At 42.6% G+C, this 23,642-nt stretch overlaps 1 protein-coding gene across 2 annotated transcripts in view; it reads right to left on the minus strand.

Annotated features, from left to right (window-relative positions):
- The window catches only part of VWF (von Willebrand factor), a 132,919-nt gene that overhangs the window by 83,673 nt on the left and 25,604 nt on the right, over positions 1-23,642 (minus strand). For both annotated transcript variants that reach the window (XR_009726249.1, XM_061358144.1), the window contains exons 10-18: positions 22,924-22,970; positions 18,547-18,683; positions 17,050-17,188; positions 16,402-16,502; positions 13,322-13,517; positions 12,091-12,306; positions 5,518-5,758; positions 4,624-4,718; positions 2,966-3,126 (exon numbers count right to left, since the gene is read on the minus strand). Coding sequence is in view for 1 of the 2 variants with exons in the window: in XM_061358144.1 (XP_061214128.1) it covers positions 2,966-3,126; positions 4,624-4,718; positions 5,518-5,758; positions 12,091-12,306; positions 13,322-13,517; positions 16,402-16,502; positions 17,050-17,188; positions 18,547-18,683; positions 22,924-22,970 (1,333 nt within the window). In the remaining variant the exon portion in view is untranslated. The remainder of the gene's footprint in view (positions 1-2,965; positions 3,127-4,623; positions 4,719-5,517; positions 5,759-12,090; positions 12,307-13,321; positions 13,518-16,401; positions 16,503-17,049; positions 17,189-18,546; positions 18,684-22,923; positions 22,971-23,642) is intronic.

Here is a 23,642-nt window from a genome sequence, read left to right on the forward strand (position 1 = left end):
ATGTATCTCATTATTTTTATTCCCTGCCAGACTGGACGCACACAAGAACAAGACAGTATAGACCGAGTTTACTGGAAAATTGAACCATACTGTCATCTAGTGGACAAAAACTTATTTTACTATTTAAGAAAACCAAAACGAACCAAGCCTCATTCTTTTATCTGAAACTTGACAAACCATCCTGTTGCACGTGTCCCATCACTGCAGGTTCAACTGGAACCCCCAATTCCAAAATGCCAAAGACTGCTTCACCTGGCAAGAATCTTATGAAACAATTGTTTGAATGATAGTTTCAACCTACTGAAAAGAAATACGACATTCTATATTAAATGTGAAGGTTAATTACTAGAAAACTGATCTGGAGAGGGCTTTTTTGGGGGGGAGAAGTCCCACCCCATTTTTTTCCTGTTGAGCAGTTATCATAAGGGGGTTTTCCATTACTATCTCTAAAGTATACCATTACCATATCCTGGAACTGAAACCAATCTCAAGCCCCTTCAACAAATAAAAGAATTCTGATTGTGATGTACAGAGAAAAACCTATTCAAAATGGAACTCTTGGAATTTTACTAGTACACAAAAATTTGGGAGTTTATTTAACACACTACTATTTAGGAATTTTCTTCTCTAAAAGGAAAGACATTTAAAAACTGAAACGCTGGGCAGAGAAGAGATTCAAAGCAGCCCTGCGGAGAAAGACTTGGGGGTGCTGGTCGATGAGAAAATGAACATGAGCCAGCAGTGTGCGCTTGCAGCCCAGAAAGCCAACCATATCCTGGGCTACATCAAAAGGAGCGTGACCAGCAGGTCGAAGGAGGGGATCCTGCCCCTTTATTCTGCTCTCGTGAGACCTCACTTGGAGTATTGTGTGCAGTTCTGGTGTCCTCAACATAAAAAGGACATGGAACTGTTGGAACAAGTCCAGAGGAGGGCCACGAGGATGATCAGGGGACTGGAGCACCTCCCGTATGAAGATCGGCTGAGAAAGTCAGGCTGTTCAACCTGGAGAAGAGAAGGCTGTGTGGAGACCTCATAGCAGCCTTCCAGTATTTGAACGGGTCCTATAGGGATGCTGGGGATGGACTCTTCATTAGGGACTATAGTGACAGGACAAGGGGTAATGGGTTAAAACTTAAAGAGGGGAAGTTTAGATTGGATATAAGGAGGAAATTCTTTCCTGTTAGGGTGGTGAGGCACCTGGAATAGGTTGTCCAGGGAGGTTGTGAATGCTCCATCCCTGGCAGTGTTTAAGGCCAGGTTGGACGAGGCCTTGGGTAATATGGTTTAGAGCAAGGTGTCCCTGCCTATGGCAGGGGGGTTGGAACTTGATGATCTTAAGGTCCTTTCCAACCCTAACTATTCTATGATTCTATGAAGAAGCAACATTTGGTTTTAAAATTGTGGTAAAAATTTGCTCAATATTGATACAGATGAGTTTAAATTCTCTTCTCTATTTTTTGCTTTCTACCTGCAAGACACTTCACAAGCCTGAGTTTTTGCCTACAAGCTGGCATTCCTATTAAGGAGTAGCATCTATTTACTTAAACATACACTTGTCATCAGAATATGACAGCAATATTAAAAATATTAATTCTAGAAATTGATTTCATTATTAATTTAAGAATTGGGGGGGGTTCTAGTAAGACAATGGAAGGAATTTGTGGGGAATTTTTCTCTTCTGTATATATATACAGAAGAGGAAAAACAACATGCCTTTATAAATATGCATGTTCCAAGTAAAGATAATTGCTTTTTAAAATAGGATTTAAACTAGTGGCTAAATAGTGGTTAAAGTAAATTCATTAGAGCTGAAGTTTAAACATGCATCTCAACCCTAGAAGTAATAATCCATACTTTCATTTGCTAACTTTCGACATCACGTGCATAATAATCTAAGCCTGATCCTTGAGCAAGTATAAAAGATTAAAAAGAACAAAAGTAATCTTTTCATTACTAAACTTTGTAGCTTTTGAAAACACTTTGCTTTACCTTACACCTCTCTGAGTCAGAAAACTGTACCAGCAATGTTTCAAAATGCCACAGGTGTGAAGGCTCACAGTTGTATTGTAGGCCTCAAACAAAATAGACACAACTCAACTCTCTCCAACATCTACTAGGTATGCTCACCTGCATTGCATGCATTGAACATCGCAAACTTCTTAATCTCATCAGTTTTCCTGGACAGAGAACTCAAAAGTGCCATTTATTTAACTTCATAAAGATTTGACCACATGCTCCACCTCTGTTCACTCAATGCCTGGGACTACACCCCCAGCCCTTGGTGAGATCCTGCGCATGACTCTTCGCCTGCACGAAGAGTGTTGCACAGAACTGAACACTGATTTTTTTTCCTGTTGCTCAGATAACAACAGCAGCAATCTGCTGCCTATTCGGCTCCATCTGCTTTTTATCAGAGCTCTAAATTGACACTGAGCTTGCAGTCACTGGCTGAGCAAATAACTACCTGATGTTTGCTTGTTCGCTTTGTTTAAAAATGACTAAACTAAAGATTAAATTTGCAGGTCAAAAGGGGACATAACCCTGGGCTCCAGAAAGCATCTTATCAGTGGAAAAAAAGCACGCTTAGCACACCACCTGCAATTCCAGGACACCCGCTGGCATCATATTAGCAAGTTTCATGTCCCACGTTCCTTTTCATGGGGAATTCTCAGTTTGGTACCACACACAGGAAAGAAACAGCAGAGATGGAGACTTCACAAGGAGGCAACTAGTATAAGCAGAAAAGGTCTAGCTTTTTATTATCAGTTATTATTATTACTACAAGCTAATCTTCATCTTCTATGCAGATATACTAATAAATATACTTTATACCAGCCAAAATTTGGCAGAGCCAATACTTCACAACCATGTATTTCCAAGCCACAAGATGACTGCTGGTAGGAAAGAATGAAGGGAAGAAAGCAAAGAGGATCTGTTTCTCTCTGTTGTAGTTAAGCCTGCTTACCATCCCTTTTGGACAGAGGCATCCAGATATGCAGCCATGGCTGATGCATTCCAAGTCATAGTTCTGGCAAGTCTTGGCACACTCCAACCCTTCAGCTCTTGGGTTGTTTGCAGGACAGATAAATCTTTCCATGGGGGATCTGCATGTCAAGCTCCTTTTTACTTTAAAACAATAAATTTACAAAACTTGTAATTGGAACATAAATATTGTTAGCACAGTATTTTTCTAAAGGATGGATCAACATTTTTATTAGAAAACTAATTTAGAATATAGCCTGAAGCAAAACCACTACCACTAGGCATGACACTGTGAAAGCAAGAGCTCCCATTTTCCTGAAATGGCAGTGACCTCAGGCAGCCATAAAAGCATGCGTATTCTAATACAGAAGCAAAAGAAGTTGCACTAGAGTAAATAGCATTTTAGCAACATAAACAGTGCAATTTCAGATTGCACTGAAGCTATGAGCACACCTCAGTGCAAAACTTATTTCAGTCTGCAGGCAGTGTACACTAGCAATGTCAGCACAAAGTCGATATTTTGAGAAGCAACAGCATCATATATTACTGTATTTAGACCCACTTCCAATGCATATAACTACAGTGGTGAGCTAGTATCAATGTCCTAAGCTTAAAAACAAAGTTTTCAAACCCTGAGACTTTAGGTTCTGGTAGATCAGAATGTCACAAGAAACTCCAGGTTATTATTTCAAGCACTGCTAACAATATGCATCTCTGAGGTTTTGTAAGTCTTAATGCCCTAAAGCAGGAAAATTATGTCTTAACAGCATTAAATTAAAAATTTAATGAGATATACACCCAGAACGCTTCACCCAGAGAACCGTATGGGCCAACCAGGGACACTGTTACTGGTTGTCTACCAAGCAATATTAAGCAGGTGACTACCCTGTACTAACCAGTCAGATTTACAGTGTTTTCCACTAAAGATTGGCAGTAACAGTGAGTGGTAGTTTATCAGAAGATGCAAAGGCAAACAATAACCCTTTGCTCCAAGGATCTGGGAAATACCAACCAAAAACTTTGTCCAAACACCTTGCATGGACGCATTTGGCAGTATGCCACAGAAAACACTATGTTTCAGCTTACTCCTGATATTCATGAAGGGATGTTCCTAGGCTTCACCAAATCCCCACTATCCCAGTCCCCTCTGAGATGCATCTGGTCTCAAACACCCTAGGTCTGCAAGGAAATTGTCAGGCTCCAGGAGGTTTTATGCAGAGATGCCTGGTGGCTGGAAGACACACTCGATGCTGGGTGGCAGTTTAACCTGCAGGCAACAAAAAGCTTCATCTGCACCAGAAAAGAGATCTTAAGACCCACTAGTCAGAAGCAGGGGGTATAGAGCTAGCTCGCTACTGGTGTAGTGTGATCCTCAAATGGCAACTGTGGGCCTCAGATCACCGCCAAGGGAGTCCTTAACCTCTTCAACTAAAGAGAGACTGCAGTGGCTAACTGCACCCCTCCCACATTAAATTTTTGTTTCTATATTGTAAAACAAATAAAAGTAGGAAGAAGTCTCACAACATCACCAGACACTGCAGCCTCCGGTGCTTCTTCCCTATCCGAGATTACTGAGGCTGAAGAGAAGAAAAGAAAAAAAAAACCAAACAGAAAAAATATTATTTTTTAAGGCATACTAACTTCTGGCAGATGGCCTCTCATCAGTGAAAACATCTGGCAGGAAGGCACCAGGAACTCTGTTTGTACTGCAGTGCATGAAACCATTTTCACAATAGCTAAGAAAAACAAATAGAGCTTATATTTAATGAAGTGACATCAAACTTTCACTCAAACCGGTTTTTTTTCAGATAGGCCTGCAGGGAACTTGATAGAATACCAAAATTACACCTCTCATTGAGGATATTCTGTTGCACTCCATACACTGTGCTTATCAACCTTAAAGGCAAACCTTCCTTAAGATAGTTGATGTGATATAATGGTAATACAGGTGCATGATAGCCCTGTCCTGCTGAATTCCATCTGCACAGGCCTAAAGCTGGCCAAGATAATAATCAGGTCTATTGTGGAAAAAGGTGAGAGACCACTTAGTGCTTGCAACTTATATGACTTCTGTGGTAGAGGAGAAAAGGGTAAGGCACTGTTCCCTAAACTGGACTTACCAGGAACAGCTCAGCAATTACATTCCTACTCTCAGTGTACAGCTACTCAATTTAACAATTAGAAATGCTTTTTAATATTTGCAATTAGGTTTTAACATTTAAGAAATATATCACAGTACATTGAAGTGATATTTTAAAAGCCTACAAAGCAGCTACTGTCAGTAATTAAACTCCATTTCGAACTGCTAGGAACTGTTCATAGATGAGGGTTTTATACTGTTTTCTGACTAAGGTGGCATTTTAAATTGTATGGATAGAAATGCAACAGCAAAAGTTACCATTCAGTTTGTGGGAGCCAAAATCTTGCCCTCTTTTAAACTAGTTTCAGAGGAGGTAAAGGACCAGGTTAACCACTCAGGCTATCCAAAAATTCAAGTCACAGCGTGTAAGGATGATTTATGAACACTGCACTTACCACATGGTGTAATGATCTGAAAAGATGTCTTCTGGTTGGAATATTTCACCGTCATAGTAACAAGAGCACTGGGACTTTGGTACACACTGCTCATGCTCATCCAGGTAGTGCCCAAGGGGACAGTAGCATCCTTCCACACAGAGTTCATCACAGTCCTCATCCGGGTAGGACAAAGATCTGCAGGTTTGGTTGCACAGCACCCCACACTGCCGGTACTCTTGGCCTTCAGGACAGGTCATTGCTGTTGAATGATTGTGCACATCAGGGAGGCTGGCATTTGATTTGAAGCCAACTACAGGAAAAGCTGCTTAAAAAGCTTGAGATTCAAATGTATTTACTCGGTTTACTCAATGATGGAAGCCTGTATTACACTGTCTCTCCTTAATTCTGCAGCACCAGTGAAGCATTGCTTCATATATGGCTTTGCTTATATGTATGTGTATATATACACATAAACACACACAACCAAAACCTTACTACATGCAGTTCCCAATAAACACTGGGACTGGACTGCAAAGCCTGTGATGGAAATCTATCCGCAAATCTTCATCCAGAATGAAAAAACACAGGCTCTGTCCAACCTCTGTTATTACTTGGATCTACAAGTTAGGAGCATTACAAGTGTTATGTACACATTCACACTTCTTTTCCTTTGCAACGTGGTTAAGGGACAATTTCGTCCAAATAAGTAGAAGTCTAGGTTTCCGCCTTGATAAGCAGGTGCCACAATAGCTTAGAGCCTCACATTCCAGAAGCTCTCAGTGATTTCTGTGGAAGCAGGTGCAAATAATGAAGTCATTTAGTGATCATGGAGCCAAACTAACGATATTTGATGATGGATTCATTTTTAGGGAGACCTAATTATGACCTTTGGAACCATTTTGGCTTTCTTGTTTATAAAGCTTACACTTAGCTCTACAACAGCACTGAGACAATCTCCTCTGCATACATCACCATCAGCACTAGGTGGCAGTTATGACAACACATTGCAAAAGACGAGAATTCGTTAGTATTATGTCAAGGGCTTTTAACAGGCCTCCTGATAACCAGGATTTACAAAACCTGTCGTTTGTAGCAACCTGCCAAAGCAAACGGTTGGAGTTGTAAAGGATAAGGCAGGATGTTCAGCAGAGTGAGGGAAGCAGCTGCAAATAAAAGTTGGCACATTTGTACTGTGCTAAAACCAAGATCAAGAGGTTACAGAGAAAGCCTTTCCTCTTGTCATCCCTTGCAGAATGATCCAATAATCCCTACCCTCTCTTTTGTGAGTGCACACACCTGGGAACTGTAGCAGCAACAGCAGTAAAACTATAGCAAGACTACAGCTCTGCAGCCTTGCCCAGCTGCTGGTAGGGCTGAACTAATTAATACTGGGGCTAACAAAGCAAGGCCTACATGCTAAATGACGTCTAACGCATACCTCCACAAAATTGTTCTGCAAAGAGGTACTTCTACTCATTGAAGAGAGACATGGCTGCACTAACATCTACCCAGCTTTTATTGAGGCACCCAAGTCCCATGCATGGAAGCGTTAAGCCTTAACTTGAGGATCCAGCCCAGAGGCATCTAAGGTGACTTGAGGACTTCTTCAGAGCAAAGATCTCCCAAGTCTGGGACTTGTGCACAAACTATTTAAACTTTCACAACACATCTCAAGAAATGAATATGTGCTTACATCAACAAAGCAGGCAGAGAAAATACCTCCTAATTCAGAAATAAGTAGGTGATAGATTTACTTGTAGTTCAAAGTCATCTTGGCAGCTATTCACAGAACAATGCTTCTAATGTACCTAAATGCAATCTCTGCAGTAAATCAAATACTGCCAGTCACAGCCCAGGGCTGAAGACCATTTTAAAAGTAACTTTCATCACTAAAGGCATGTGCAAGCAGGACAACCATGAAGCCTCAGCCAAAACTATGATTTGCTACACAGGAGCCTCTGGAAGCAAGGAACTGGTTTTGCAGATTTCAGGTGGGTACACCAGTTTACTAGAGTTTGAAGAATCAAAAAAGATAGGATAACTGAGGCAATATCCTGCCCTACTTTCTAGTCAGTGGTAACACTCCCTGCCCACAGGGATGACTTTGCAGTCATCCGTTTCTTAGCTAAAGCTTTGAAAGTTATCTTACCTGCTTGTGCACCTCCTAAGGTTTTAGAAACATTCCATTTTTCCAGTTATGCTACCTAATGCCATATTCACGCTCCAAGTCCTAGTAAACTGCTCCATCACCTCCTGGCAGCATCTGTTTTTAACAGCAAAAAGGCAAGACAACTGACCTGGGAGGGGACTGTTGTCTGTACACTCTGTAATACACTGACAAGAAAAAAAAAACATCTCGCTATGACAGGAAATGAGAGGAAAAGGCGAGTCTCTACGGAGCCTGTTATAAAACCAAAACAGCTCAGTGCTGTGGTCTGAAACTCAGCCTGTCCCAGGAATAAGATAGGAAATAGTGGGAAAGCATTGGAAAAATGTGTACCCATCAGAGAGTTCATCCGGTTTCTTGTGGGTGCGTTTTCAACCCGGAATGAAAGAGAATCCTGACCTATTTCTCAGGTAGCACAAGGTGAAAATGTAAATCACACCTAGGACAGAGGCTCCAGGTGATGATGCACCCTGTCAGGTCTAGATTGAACACAGCTGCTCAACTAGCACCATCCACCATGCAGAGCCCCACCATGCAATGTAGCCATCCCCAGATGCTGCTCAGAGTCTGCCTTAGCTACTCCCCACTCCAGCACTCCCATACAAATCGTCTTACAGAAGCCATGCTGTGACAATAAACTACCCAACACCACCACATTAAGGAAAACTGTGGGCTTATCAGGAGGTCCTAAAACCTGAAGAAACATCTAGGGATGTGTTGACTGCTTCCCCTTTGTCACAGAACAATATACACATAGAATCATAGAAACATAGAATCATAGAATGGTTAGGCTTGGAAAGGACCTTAAGATCATCAAGTTCCAACCCCCCTGCCATGGGCAGGGACACCTCGCTCTAAACCATATCACCCAAGGCCTCGTCCAACCTGCCCTTGAACACTGCCAGGGATGGAGCATTCACAACCTCCCTGGGCAACCTATTCCAGTGCCTCCTTATAGCCAATCTAAATTTCCCCTGTTTAAGTTTGAACCCATTACCCCTTGTCCTATCACTACAGTCCCTAATGAAGAATCCCTCCCCAGCATCCCTATGGGCCCCCTTCAGACACTGGAAGGCTGCTAGGAGGTCTCCATGCAGCCTTCTCCTGGCTGAACAGCCTCAACTTTCTCAGCCTGTCTTCATATGGGAGGTGCTCCAGTCCCCTGATCATTCTCGTGGCCCTCCTCTGGACTTGTTCCAACAGATCCATGTCCTTTCTATGTTGAGGACACCAGAACTGCACACAGTACTCCAAGTGAGGTCTCACAAGAGCAGAGTAAAGGGGCAGGATCACATACATGCACACACACACATGACATCATAGAATAAGTTTGGTTGGAAAAGACCTTAGAGATCACCGAGTCCAGCCTTTAAACTGACACTACCAAGTTCATATCCCTTTAGGGATATGGTTTATCCCTACTAAACCATATTCCTAAACACCACATCTACACATCATCTACCTCCATGGATGGTGATTCCACCACTTTCCTGCACAGTCTGCTTCAATGCTTGACAACCCTTTTGGTGAAGAAAATTTTCCTAATATCCAGTCTAGATCTACACTGGTGCAGCTTGATGCTGTTTCTTCTCATCCTACTACTTTTTGTTACTTGGGAAAAGAGACCAAATTTGTTACAACCTCTTTTAGGCAGATGTAGAGAGAGATAAGGTCTCCCCTGAGCCTCCTTTTCTCTAAACCACTGCAGTTCCCTCAGTTGTTCCTTGTAGAACTTATCCTTCAGACCCTTCACCAGTTTCATTGCCCTCCTCTGGACCTGCTCCAGCACCTAGTATCTCTCTTAGAGTGAGAGGCCCAGGACTGAACACAGTGTTTGAGGTGTGGCCTCACCAGTGCTGAGTGCAGGGGGATGATTACTGCCTTGGCCCTGCTGGCCACACTATTGCTGATCCAGGCCAGGATGCTTTTGGCCTTCTTGGATAACTGGGCACAAGCTGGCTCATTTTCAGCTCCATCAATCAAAACCCCCAGGTCCTTTTCCACCCAGCAGCTTTCCAGCCACTCTTTCCCAAGCCTGGAGCTTTGCATGGGGCTGTTGTGGCCCAAGTGCAGGACCTCGCACTTGACCTTGTTGAACCTTATGCCAGTGGCCACAGCCCATCAATCCAGCCTCTCCAGATCCCCCTGAAGAGCCTTCCTACCGTTTAGCTGATCAACACTCCCACCCAACTTGGTGTTGTCTGCAAATTTACTGAGAGTGCACTTGATCCCTCCATTCAGAGTGAGTCCTGGGAAACACCACTTGTGACTAGCTGCCAACTAGATTTAAGTGCATTCACCACAACCCTTTGGGCCTGGCCATCCAGCCAGTTTTTCACATGCATTTGCATGAGAAACAGCCCTTCACAGTATGCTCTATCTGCTCCTTCCATGCAGTACAAAGGGATTTGCTCTGTTGCTTATTCATGGTGGGCTGCAAGAGTACAAACCAAACCTTCAACAATCAATCTGCAACCAAAACAATTTCAAATACATGGAAGATGAAGGCTTGTTTGTTTGATATGAACTAGAAATGCTGTGCTATACTAATGAGTTACCTCCCTGCCACTTATCCACTTCAAATGAAGCAAACCAGTTCTGTCAAGTCATTTCCCAAGAAACTGAATCTCTGTTGACCAGCGCAGGAGCAGAGCATGTGTTCAGTGCACTGGGCCGTCAGCACAAATTACGCAACCTGCACATTCACTTCTCAAGCCCATTAAAAGAGGGTCCTTCATGTGACAGGAGATGTCTAGGGCATCAGAATTATTTAATGGGTGCTGATGGATCTGCAATCAGGGAAATCGTCACTTTATGAGAGCATAAAGCGCTCTGTAATGCACAGAAAGGAAGAAGCAGCTCTGCACTATTAAAGATTAATTGTCAAAATTGACTTGTTCAGTTACAGAAAGAATGATGGTGCATTATCACTGCTCTTTCTTTCAGCCTCCAGACCTGCAGTTTTAAAAGGATTTTTATTACATTACTGTTCCACTATCTGAAAATTTACATAAATTAGGTAAAATATTATTAAACCATGAAGCAGTTTAACATAAACTGGCTTCATTCTTGTTTGTAGTAAGTACTCTCCAGCCTGCAGAAGATGTTGTCACTGACCTCACAGGTACAGACCCCACCTGGTGGAAGGCCACTGACCTTTTTTTTCTCTCTCTCTTCCAGTTTCTACACACTCAAGTTTACAAATAAATGTTTTTCCCACCCCGTGTTTGGGATGAAGTCACTGAGCAGATCTGGAGGCCTGCCAAGCATACATGCTTTTTTTCCAAAATTTTCAATTGTCGCCTTTATTTGCTGCTATTGCAAAGTTGTTCAGGAAAATGTAAAAATATCCATTTCACAAATATTTATTGGGAAAAGCATGTCCATGTTCCATGAAGATTCCATTGCAAGGGATTCTTTCCTAACATACTGACCTAACTGAGAATGAGAAGAAACACAGGATGTTGGCTTCTTCTGCTCCAGCTTCTTACCAGTTCGGCTATTAATCTTACATTGGACTGATGTGTGCAAAACCATCCTATTCTTTCTGTTACTCCACCTCTGTAACCTAAATCTGTAGTCTGAATTTTTGTTCTATCATCTAGCAACATCTCATCTTTTTGACTGCAAGCTGTTGAACCAGGGTTGCCATTTATTATAGGTGGAATCCTGGAAAAAACCCTCAGGGGAATAAAAAACTCACCTCTTGCTGACACTCAGAGTTAAAAAAGAAACCAAAACAATCAAACAAAGCCCTTGTTTGCCTAGGTCAGTGGTGCTACTCATGCCCTGCTGACCGAGGTTTAGGATCACATCTTCAATCAGCTATCACTTCATACTAGAATTTACGAGAAGAAAAAGGAATGGAGCTCATATGTGGTTAGAAAAATGATGTTCATCCACAAGCTGAATGATGCACACAAAAGGAGATCTGACATAGGTCTCAGACTTCTGCACTGACAGAGTGATAATCAGACTGCTAAGAGAGAGAGATGCCAGGGAAGTTGTGAGATCTCCATCCCTGAAGATACTCAAAACTTGTCTGGAGAACACCCTAGGCAATCTGCAGTAAGTTCCCCCTGCAGTGAGGAGGGGTAGTACCAGGACACTGCCAGAGGCCCCTTCTAATATGAGTTTGTTTATACTTGTATGATTCTGTTCTGTGATACCATTTGTCTGAGTACCTGCCTTTGTGCTTTCTCCATACCCTCAACTTCAGCTGAAGTCAGGAGCACTCTTCCGCAGTGCTGAGCAGTCTCTCTGAACAGTTTTTGATAGTGGAGGAAAGCTATACTCTCTCCCATGATTTGCCATAAGAAACACTTGGCACCTTGCAGAAATCATTCTAGATTTCTCATCTGACATTGCTAAGAAATTCCTTTGAGACCAGGAAAATAAGTGGGGTTTAGGAGCATTTCACTTACGGCAGAAGTCAGGTTCCCTCCACTGGACCAGGACATTCTTCCTAGCACAGGCTGCTGCGTAACTAGCAATAGCAGAGCACAGACAATCCTTGCCATTGGAGCAGGCACAAACGTCAAAGCGGCAGTTCTTCAAATAGGGAGTGGGACTGACTTCATGGTGACAGGGTTCAAATGCAGAAGCCATCAGAACTGAGCAGGAGTCCTCAGCATATTTGGCTGAAAAGAAGAAAAATTACATGCTTGCACTGAATCGATGGCTTTCAAGAAAAGCTAGAAGAGACACAATAGGCATTCTCTTTTGTTAAAAATGAAAATAAATATTAAAAAAAAACTCCAAACAACCAACAAAAAACCCACAGAAGAATAAAATAGGATCAAGGAGGCATAGATAGCATCACAGCTCATAAGGTCATAAGCTCCACTAAAAGGATAATGTTTCACTAGTAAAACAAATCAAGAAAAAGCAATGCTTTTATATTCTGTTAGCGCTATTTCTGGTGCTGTACTTCCTTTTATGAGGCCTCTGCTTTCTGCTGCTTTTTACATTTGCAAAATTAAACCTTCTAGGCTGCACTACATTCACAGATCACCAGAGCCTGCTCTGATATGCAGCTATTAGGTTTTTTTTCTGTGTGCTTACTCCTCCCCAGACTCAGAAGTTGCTGTAACACCTGGGACACAAATTTCTCCCCATTTCTAACCAGCACAGCCAAGTAGTATGGAGGGAAAGGGGAAGGCTTTTAGAATGCAGTAAAAGAGGGGAGACAAGGGATCAGGGCAAAGGTATAAGATGTAAAAATCAGAGGGGCGAACATGACAGATGTTCATCCTCTGGGTGGGCAAATCACAGTATTGGTATCACTTGTAAAAGGAGTTTCAGTGGCACAAGTCTGTACTGTGGCTTTGATGGTTTAACTCTGACTGCAATTCAAACTGAACAGCAGCACAAACCCACATTACTACTTTTTGTTTAAAATTTGCAAAAAAAAAAAAAAATCAAATTTTCCCGAGGAAGCCTGCATCAATCAGTGCGTCTCTGGGGTTTTGATGTCGGGGTTTGGTTTTGTTGTCTTTTTAACAGAGATTAAAGGCACCCTATTGGCCATGTAAGCAACACCAGCTTCCTCTCGTTTTTCCTTATTTTACTTCTATTTCTTTTTCTTTTTTATTGTTATGTAAAATGGTACATCATAGTTTGCTGCATGTGTTAATTTTAGACGGAGCTCAGTACCTAAGCGAGGATTGAGACTGCAGGGGTCACTGTCTTGTTTTAACAAGTCTTGGCAATCTGCGTTGAGCTTCCAGGAGTTTCCAAAATCTTCCAGAAGAGCTTCCACCATGCCAGAAGGTGTAAGAAAGTCATCCCCTTGGTTACCATTGTAATTTCCACATAGCCCACACATCCTTTCGGAATAGACTGAAGAAAGCTAAGGAACACAATGTTAGCCATAACATTATCCTCCTGAATATGTCTTCAATGTATGACAGGCTTTTCTAAAGAATGAATCATACACTATTTAACAATCAAGGAGATTCCCAAATACACATTAAAATACTACAGATACAATTTCATTGTACTGCATTTTTTAACTTCTAACAAAAATGCTACTATTAGCAATTTTTGCATGGTAGAGTGATAATTTCAATGGCAATTGAAGGTGACTAGGAAAAAAAATGGCTTTTGTGCCTTTATCTAGTTTAGTCTTTCCCTGTGCTTCCCCTTCATTCATACAAATAAACAGAACAACAGTGGAGGTTGCATTGTTTTAATATACTGAGATGATTATATTTCCAATGGTAATTTGGGAAGAGATACTGCATCCAAAACTACTTCACATTATAAAAGAAAATTTGAAAATGAAAAAAACTTAAACAGGTTGTTTCATCATAAAACAGAGGCAATGCTGGAGGAGTTGTTTCCTCAACATCATTAACAAAATAAGGAAGAGGATACTACCCCTAAAGTTATATTACCTCACATGAGAGCTTCCTTCTGCCTAGAGAAACTTATGATGGCATTGGAAACAGCCAATATAGCAGATGGACTTTTCACCCTGCTTATTCTTGCTGCTAATTAAGGAACAGCTGAAATTGGACCCTAAATTAAGTAGCAAATGGGGAAAAATCTAAGAAACTTGTTCAACACAAAGGTGCCAATACATTTTATTCTAGTAGGAACTGTCAGTTTCTATTAGAAGTGAAGATCTGGTAAATCACATGTACACCAACTGTCCTTGGGAGCTGACTCGTGTCTTATTGCTACAGTTGCTCTCTCTACACATTTAGTAGAGTGCTACTTTAGTCAGATTGGCAGGAGTAACCAGAGAAACAGAACCAAAAAAGCTAGGAAAAAAACCCCACATTTTTTAAGAAAACTGGTTTTCTGTATAATTTAAAAATAAAAAATATAAACATTCTCCAAAATTTAACCTAATACTTCCCTCCATTCAAACACAATGGTTAGAGAGTAAATATGGAGCATCAAGAGGACAAACATGAATTATTAGAGGCTACGTATCCTTACTGCTCTGAAGGCCAAGGAAGCTACATTTTCCACATACTCTACAGACATACAATGACTTGGACAAATCCAGAATCTGGGGTATTTTTGAGTGGAAATTCAAATAACAAATATCAAGTGGTCACAGAAAGGGAAGCCTTCTTGAAAAACACAGAAAGAGGTTTTGCCAGAAGTCTGCCCAAGTAATGGAAGTGTATCACTTCCCCCAATTGTCAGAAATATTTGGCAACAGGTCAGTCTACAAATCCAGCGTAAATTAACTCTCCAAAAGCAATTCCAAAAATGCTTTCGATGCCCAGAGAGGGAAGGAGCTAGGAGCAGAACTGAATAAATGCAGACAACTGGAGAAACCTCTACTGTTCTTATGGGTGGAGGATCTGGAGCAGAAAATCAGATTTGTTTTAACTAAGAAAGGATTTGCCAGGCTATACAGGCCTCTGACCAGGAAAAAAAAAAATTACTTTGGATACTGAGAAAAGCTAAAACTTCTGAGATGTGGCAAGAGGCTGAACTGAATTATTCTGAATCCAAAACCAACTTCTGGTACCCCTGGAACACAGAGATAAAGGCAAGATTGAAACAACAACAAAACCACAGATGTTTTCTGAAGTTATTCTTGACTTCCCTTCTCTGTTGTCCTTTCAACTCTTGTACATCTGAACTACGTTTCATGAAACCTTACACTGTGCCAGATGTGGCATTTAAGCCAGATGTGTGGGCAGCAAGAGGATTCCAAAAGCAGTACAATGGTTTAGAGAGAGCAGCACTCACTGCTCAGTAGAAAATGCCAGGAAACCTGGCATTCTTTGCAAAAATCTTCTCAGTGAGCAAAACCACCAGACATGGGGCCCAGCTGCAGATCCCCTATTCCAAATGGGGCTAAAGGCAGCAGGGCTGTGGTTAAGCACCCACCCATGCTAGCATGGCACAGAGCACACAGGTCTGCAGCTGCCCAGCAGCACATGGGAGCCCATTGATCTGACTTAGCATCTGTAGCCTTCAGGTCATCACACCAGGAACCAACACTACAGGTGGACTCATGCTCCTTACACCCTGAGGGTCAACAACTGCAGTCACTGGGACCTACGATCAAAAGAAAACAGCCCCTAGTACAAGCAAAGAGGGAAATAGATGGCTTAGCTGTAGAAACTGTGGTGGTTTATCAGCTATGAGGAAACTATTCCGCAGTGAATAATCTCCCTCCCCTTCGTTCACTGGGAAATAATTTTGCAGCTTGTAACACACACATAGATACGCACACCCTGGTTTGGGTATCTCTACACTCTGTGGTCTGCAGCACAGACAAACCCTAATTGTTAATCAAGGGTGACTTTAAGCATTCCTCACTGTCGAAGAAGCACGCAACATATCTTCTGTGAGTTAATTGCTCTTCTTGGAAATTAAGAGTAACTGTGTCCCTGGAGCCATGTTCTTTCCTTAAGTCATACAAGTCCATTGCTTTAGACAGGACAGTCAAAGGAAATGAAAGCAGAAATCCAGTTTGGATGATATCTGCTGAACAAAACACAAAACTATTCATGGGTAATAATGGCTGTCATTGCAGAAAAAAAAAGGCGGGGGGGGAAGCTACTAAGCTGCTGTAGGATGAAAAAGTTTGTTTGTGGAATACAAAAGGACCTGTATATTGCTCCGGGGGTAGCAAAAAATAATGGAATTTCTAACACGCAACACAAAACAATTTCTCATTTCATCAAGAAGATATTTGTGCATGTTTGGGTGGGATGAGAGAGGGGGCAAATAGACAGAAATAAGACAGAAAGAAAGAGTACCTTCACTAGGAGTTCACCATGACCATCCCAATCGATTTGCAAATCTTCCCCATAGGTAATGCGAACTGAAGTCCTCACCATGCGCTGGATACGGAGGGCACCTTAAGACGACCACAAAGTGTCAGTCAGCCAAGCCAGGATGAGGTGTTTGATTGCCTGGGACTGCTGTGTTGGACTGAACAGGCCATCAGAGTGGCTGCCATGGAACAGAGGCATTCAGGTCTTCCAAAACAAAGAGTGCCAGCAATGCCTGCTTCACACTTCCCAAGCTTTGAGCCTGTTCAGCAGTTTACATCTGCATTAACTTGTTCATGGGTTTTGCTTTAAGGCACTCAGGAGCCCTAGGAGAGGATGTATGTGCAATCTGCAAAACCTCAGGCATTACCTGTGACATTCTGCAAGATAACTGGAGGGACTTTCAGCTTCTGGATAAAAATAATAACAATAATTTGAAAAAGCACAGACCAACAAACCAGTTTAATTCTGATTTTAGAAGAGCTGAGCCAAGATGTATCAGCTGAATGGAGAGAAGCTGAAATGACAGAACTTCTAGAAGAGACTGCAAGTGAGAATTTGGTTTTAAAAACACTTTTTGGTTGAACTGAACATTCATCAGTGGCTGGCCAAAGTTAGCCGAAGAAAACACACCTTGTAGCAAAGGGATCTGTATGTCTTGTCCATTCAGTGAAACTCCTCCTCCATGTTTCATTTTAATAAGGCTGTTGTCCATATCCCGGATTCGGACAGAAGCTGAGCGAGTGCACACAGCATCAGGATCATCTGCACACTACAGAGAAAGGAACATTTGCCTTGAACCTCAAGCTTTCACTTCACTGGATACTTAGCCCCAGGCCCCCAGAAGGCATTTCTGCACCTAATTCAGGAGGTGTTGAGTGTCTTGATGGTTTTATGGATCTAGTTTTTGCATCCCACAAACACTAGGCTGGAAGCCCTTCTTCCATTATCCTGTTAATCATGCACCAGGGAGCTACCCACAGCTTCTGCCTCAGAGCCGGGAAAGCAATCCACAGGCATTCCCTGGGACCAGCCCATACCAGTGAACGACAGCCAGCCCTGCGGCAGGAAGGACACGATGCCCTGCATAGCCCATGAGCCTGGGAAACAGCTGCACGGTTCATGCTGCCCCACACTCTTGTGCTACTTATTTTCCTGGATGCAGGCCCCTGGGGCTCCTCCCCGCTTTCGAAAGGGAAGTTTCAGTGGAAACCCGTTCTGCAAGTTCACAAGCACAGATGACCTCAGAGCTGCATTATCAGAGCTTTCTAATGCAGGATGCAGACGCAGATGGTGCGTAGACAGTCACACCCTGTGACTTCTCTGTTGTTCGTGTCCTGCAAAGCAGGCTCATACTCCCCTTCACTCCCACTCTCCTGATTCCACTGTACCCCTCCCTGCCTTCAGTTTCTCTATCCCATCCCTTGTCTTCCTCACTGCTTGATTCAGTACCCTTTTCAGTCTCCAGCCTAGTTCACCTACTCGTGTATGTAACTAATCGATTAATTTCATGGCTAGGTTAACCTCTCTGACACCTCCTCCAGGGTCTCCTTCCCTCCCCGCGCTGGCCTGGCTCCCTTTCCTGCCTCCTTCCAGCTGTCTCCACTCGCTGTCCCCCAGCTGCCTTTCTCACATCCATCAAGGGAGACAATGAAGAAAGTCAGGAGTTGATGACTGGCTAATGAGCAACAGAAAACACCGGCCAATGTGACTTAATGTAAAGCAACCTGAGGTTCTACTCTGCCAGTGCACCCTGCTCTCTGTTTGAGGAAATGCCTTTTCCCCAGGCATTATCCAGGCCCCAGCCTTCAGGGTGCTTTGCAAGGGGCACACCCTTGCCTGCATTTGTTTGTTCAGCTGGCAAAGAGGCGGTGAGGGCTCATTCTCCAAATCTCATTACGGATCTCAATCTCCAGGTAGGCTCCTGGGAACAGCAGTGAGGAGAAGCAAAGCACTTATTAAGTAAGGAGAAAGACTACATCTGTTACTTAAACTAATTATTTCACAGGAAAATTACTTTTGTTGGACTGTATATCTGCAATTCATGTCATGCTCCCACAGCCCTTCCTTCCTACTCTCTCAAGAGTATGCACAGAGAGGTACACAGGCACCAGCCATGGCTGCTGTTACCTGCATGGTCTCGATGATCACAGAGAAGGAATTTTCCACGCAGTCCTTGGCAAATAAGTACTGACAAATGCCACTGAAGGTGAAATACTTGTTGTCAAAGCTTTTGAAATGGGACTGGCCGGTGACAGAGCATTCTCCTGAAAAAGGCAGAGACATCAATCACCCCAGTGCCAGTTGTGAGCAAAATCCTGCCCATCCCCACCTAAACCACTGAGCTGGAAGAGCAACCCAGTGGAGCAGGCTGCACAAGGACCAATTTCTCTGCAGAGCAGAAAGCACCGTTGAGATGCTTATCTCACTGTTTATTCCTGTAACTCATTACCAGTAGTAACAGAGGCGCCAGCAAAAGCTGTGGAATATGGTGCAAATCGCACTCAAGAGCTGAAATTCGTGCCTACAGAAAAGCATATATAGTGTTTCAAATGAAGGGTCATGAGGACATCAGCAAATGGCTCAGCTCTGCACTGAAGCAGATCTGATTCTTTGGTAGTACATGCCTCAGCACAGTCAATGTCTCCACAGGGTTGGTCACACCTAGTACGTAAATGATGGGTGCTGGTGGCACTAACCAATTCTAATCAGCAACCCACGCTCTCTTTTATGTAGGGACTAAGTTTCCCCCTTTATGCAATGGGAAAACTGAGGCACAGAGAGTGGATGTACGCTAATGCCCAAGACTGACAGATCTGGGAAAGACACTCAGGATTACCCAGCATTAGTCCTCCATACACTAGGACATGTTGCCTCTTTACTGCTATGCAGGACCTTGAAACATCTTGACACAGCACACTCTAAATCCACTTTTACTTAGCCCAGTGGGGCATCCATGGAGCTGGCTGCAGGATGCAAACATTTTTACTGAGTTGAAAAATCAAGATTTGCAACAAGACTTGTTGGACTCTCACTGTTGCTCTGCTCTTCTGCAGAGATGCCTCAGTTCTTACTCTGTTTCACAGTTGTGTCTTGGCAGACGGTGAGCCCCTTTTTCATCTCTCTACTGGTGTTTTTAGAGCATTGTAATATGGTTTTATGAAGGCAACAGTGTCTGAAATTCTCCTTAAAGACAGCCCCCACAAATGTTGATTTCTTCTTTGAGCTACCTTGTAAAAAGTTATTCCAGCATTGAAGTAAAAATACCTTATCAGAATGAAGAGCTGTTAGATAATCAGTGCTGGAGTTCTTCCAAGGGCAGAATTTTTGTTGGACCTTACTCTGAACCATTATCTTAATTAACTAGCATAAAGTAAAAAATAATTCTACAAGAACTACATCTAAAGTCCTTACAGGATAGTATGAAAGTCTGGCAAGCCCACCCTTCTATTACAAAAAAAGAGGCTATTTAAACATACCAACATCTTAAAATGTTTTGGTAAGTTGTGGCTTTTCATTTCCAGGAAGGCTGTATTCAGATGCCACAACTGGGATTTAGTACCCTGTTATGCTAGGATCTCTGCAAACAGAAAGGGAGGCTTCAGCTCCGCAGAATTGCAAAGATAGACTCTCACACTTAGAGGTGGTCCCATAGCAAACAAGGTGGGCAGAGACCTTGTCCAGAACAAAATTCAGGTGCTGGGCCTACACTGGCAATCCCCTGACAAAGGATGGAGAAAGGTTAAATGTCACAAACTGGCAGGTAAAATCCATGAGTTATTCCCTCTTCACTGCCTTTGAGTCCCACATAGCATTTGACTAATGAACATCAAGTGGAAATTTCACTTTTCAATATATTATTCAGTGCTAATCATCTTAAATCAGTCCGTGCTACAGCACAGCCTCACAGATCCTGAAGATTCTCAGCCTTGCACAGCTATGATTTGCCCTAAAGAAGTCCAGCACTCACTGTATGTCATCCCCTGGATGACATCCCCTGAAGAGTAAGGCAGCTCGGTATTTACTAGCTCACCCTGGAAAACCCATTTTCTGTTCAGTTAAATTTGGATAAAGGTAAACCAAGTGTTATGTTACTCAGAGTCATTTAACTGCCTATCAGATATGGAGAACAGATTTAAAGAGAATTAAGCATAACCCACAATATTATATGCAGTTTTATTTCCAGGGCATTCTCTGAAACTAGGAACAAAGAAGACAGGCTTGCAGCATGGAGAGCTAGGGACTGCTATCCAAAACAAGTGCCAGCCCTTTGGCCTTTCTCCTGGAAGGGAAATTTCTTTCCTGTGGCAAAGTCTCTTCTTATGGGTCCCTCTATCTACTCCATTTGGTGTAATGCATCCCATGAGATCCCCTGAAACCTACTGCCTTCATAATTAATTTAATTATGATATCAGCTTGAGAGCTTCTTGCTAGTGCTAGCCAGCTATTGCTAGTTGGCTGACACAGCACTGCCTTCTGTAGCACTACCTCCAGCTGGGCACCCAGCTTTACCACCTAACTTACAGCTAGGCAATTCCTTCCCATGATATAAAAGAAACCTTTCCTGATAAACAGGTTGGTAAAAAATCAATGGAACTACCTCCAGCATATGGGAGTCTACATACATAAACTTTCTGTGATTCATGGTGTTAGAAATATCTGTTGCAAAAATAACCAGCCAACAATAAAAGTATTCTGTAACATTGCTTCAAGTAGAGACAAAACAGGACGGGTAACAATATATACTTGGCTACCGCTCCTACCAAGGGCTGCTGCTTTGGGAAAGTTTGCTGCCTTCCTGTACTGTCTCAGAGCAGTCTGCAGATGTTAGGAGGCACATGCACAACTACTGCACTTACACAGCCTTCAGTCTTGCACAAGCCTAGCTGAAAAGTGACTTGGATATATTGGCAGAAGGTGCAAAAATAACCTTTTTGACTTCTGCTCATTTGGCACAGCTTCCCAACTCAGAAAAAGGCAGGGGTACTATATGCCCTCTTGCACAAAGCTGTAGATCAGTATCTGTTTGCCAGCCTCAATATCAGGTTTATCTTCATTTCTATAATCACTATGAACAAAACATGGCTGCAGCTGAGGATGAAAACTGGGCCCACATGATAGTCATAGTAGACCAGAAAGCAAGGACATAACCTAGGTAAAAACCGAAGTTAAAAAAAAGATTCATTTCTTGTTTGTAAACCTGTTGATGCCCTTTAGCTAATAGATGTAATGATTCAGCTGGGCCTGTGTCGATTCCATGTTTTAGACAATGAGGTTTCCTGCACTTAAGAGAGGTCTCTAATGAACACCACAAGCACAGGGCTTCTCATAGTCCTGCTTGGCACAGCTCACTAAAAATGTCATTTCTATTTGAACATTTGAATACCCCACTCCCCCCTCGTTTCTTAAGTTGTGGATTACTTTTTATTTTTTCTACTGCTCACACAGTAGAGCAAGTGCTTTTTCAGTCATAAACAGGAAGAAACGGAGAATTGATGGGCCAGGCAAGCTTAAGGCTAAATCAAACGACAGACGTTTTGATAGCCATTTTAAGACTGTTGCAGTTCTAATTTGTGAGGATTGCACAGTCTCATCTCAACAAAACAAAACCACCAAAGCAAAAAAACCCTCCTCTCTCTTTTCCTGTCCTTCCATAACCCCAGCCTCCTTCTCATCCCTTCCACTCTCACTTCCCAAAAGCAAGGACAACAAACAAGACAGAGTCACACTGTCTCCCTGAAGTCTTCCATACACAACACAAGCAGAGTCAAATGCTGTTTCAGGTCAAGGAGGCCTTGCCATGGTTAAACATAGTGCAAGAAATGAGACAGGGGACATGCCACAGAACTAGCAGGAGGAATTAAGGAAGGCAGCACTTTGCTGGCCAAATAACAGCATGAGAAGCCATATTCCCCACGTGGGCAAAAACCTAGGACAACAGCCACCAGTAACAGTGAGTTTTAGAGGTAAAGTAGGAGGATGGGGAGCACAAACACATGCAGAGCTACCTCTCCAGTCTGCCACCACCTATGGAAGGCAGGGTGGCCACTTTCTCCCTCCTTCGCCTGTAATATGACCATTAGCATCCAAACCTATGGGGTATTAAAAGTGATCCAATCTTTTCCCAGCGCTTCAAATTGTTCCGTCAACAAAACTATGTTGATTGACACAAACACATAGGGAACAGTACTTAGTCAAAGAAACCCAGCAGTATTCCTCTATCTGAAAGCAAGTCCTCTGAACATACAGGCCCTTAAATCTTGGTAAACTAAGTAATCAAAAGAGGAACCATTCTTCTCACCAAAAGGATTTTTTATTGCTACACAAAACCCAGGTAACACTGTGCCTGGCTTGTCTCATGAGAATAACTTATAAGTATGATCCTATATGGTTTGTACTGGAGGGAGCAAGCAAGACAGATTCACTTTCTGAGTGGAAAAAATATAAGTGGGAGTGATCTAGACAAGGCTTACTTGTCAAAACCTGAAAAGAGTAGAGCTGACTTACCTGGGCATTCCCCATTGCTGCAGATCCAGGTGCCATGCCGACAAATGCTAGGAAACATATCATGACAAGTTAGGCAAGAACACATTAATTCAAATCTTCTGTTGAAACTTTTTCCAAAATAATTGAAAGATGGGCCCCTGTTTCAGGGAAATTGGACCAGTCCCCAGAATCCTTTCCACCTCCCATAATCTCATTTCTTAATATACCCAATCCTTCTTACCGTCATTCAACAGCAACTGCTAGTAACATGAGCTGGAACGGTTGCAAACTTAAGAAATTCTGTTTTCCCCTGACAAAGCTCTGTGTTGAATACAGTATTCAATTATGTTGCACTGATGTGAAATGAGTTTCAAATAAAATTCTCAAGGTACATCTGTTAATGTACAACAGAATCATAGAAAAATTAAAGTTTTAAGGGACCTCCAGAAAAGTTATATACTACAACCCCCAGCTCAAAGAAGGGAACTTCAAAGCTAGATCAGGTGGCTGAGGACCTTGTCCATTTGAGTTTAAACAGCTCCAGGATGACATCTCACTGCCTCTCTGGGCAGCTGTCCCAGCGCTGCACCATCTGGGGGGAAGAATTTTTTCTTGTGTCTAAAGAGAATTTCCACTGCTGCAACTTGTATCCATTGCTTCGTACTTTTTCACCATTTGCCTCTGAGAAAAGCTTGTCCCTGTCTTCTTTACAATCCTCCTTTAAGCAGTGAAAGTTCTCA

Source organism: Neopsephotus bourkii, unplaced genomic scaffold (assembly GCF_033783945.1).
Source record: "Neopsephotus bourkii isolate Nb327-2 ecotype Australia unplaced genomic scaffold, CSIRO-AGI_Nbou_v1 NB_107, whole genome shotgun sequence".
Taxonomy (NCBI): domain Eukaryota; kingdom Metazoa; phylum Chordata; class Aves; order Psittaciformes; family Psittacidae; genus Neopsephotus; species Neopsephotus bourkii.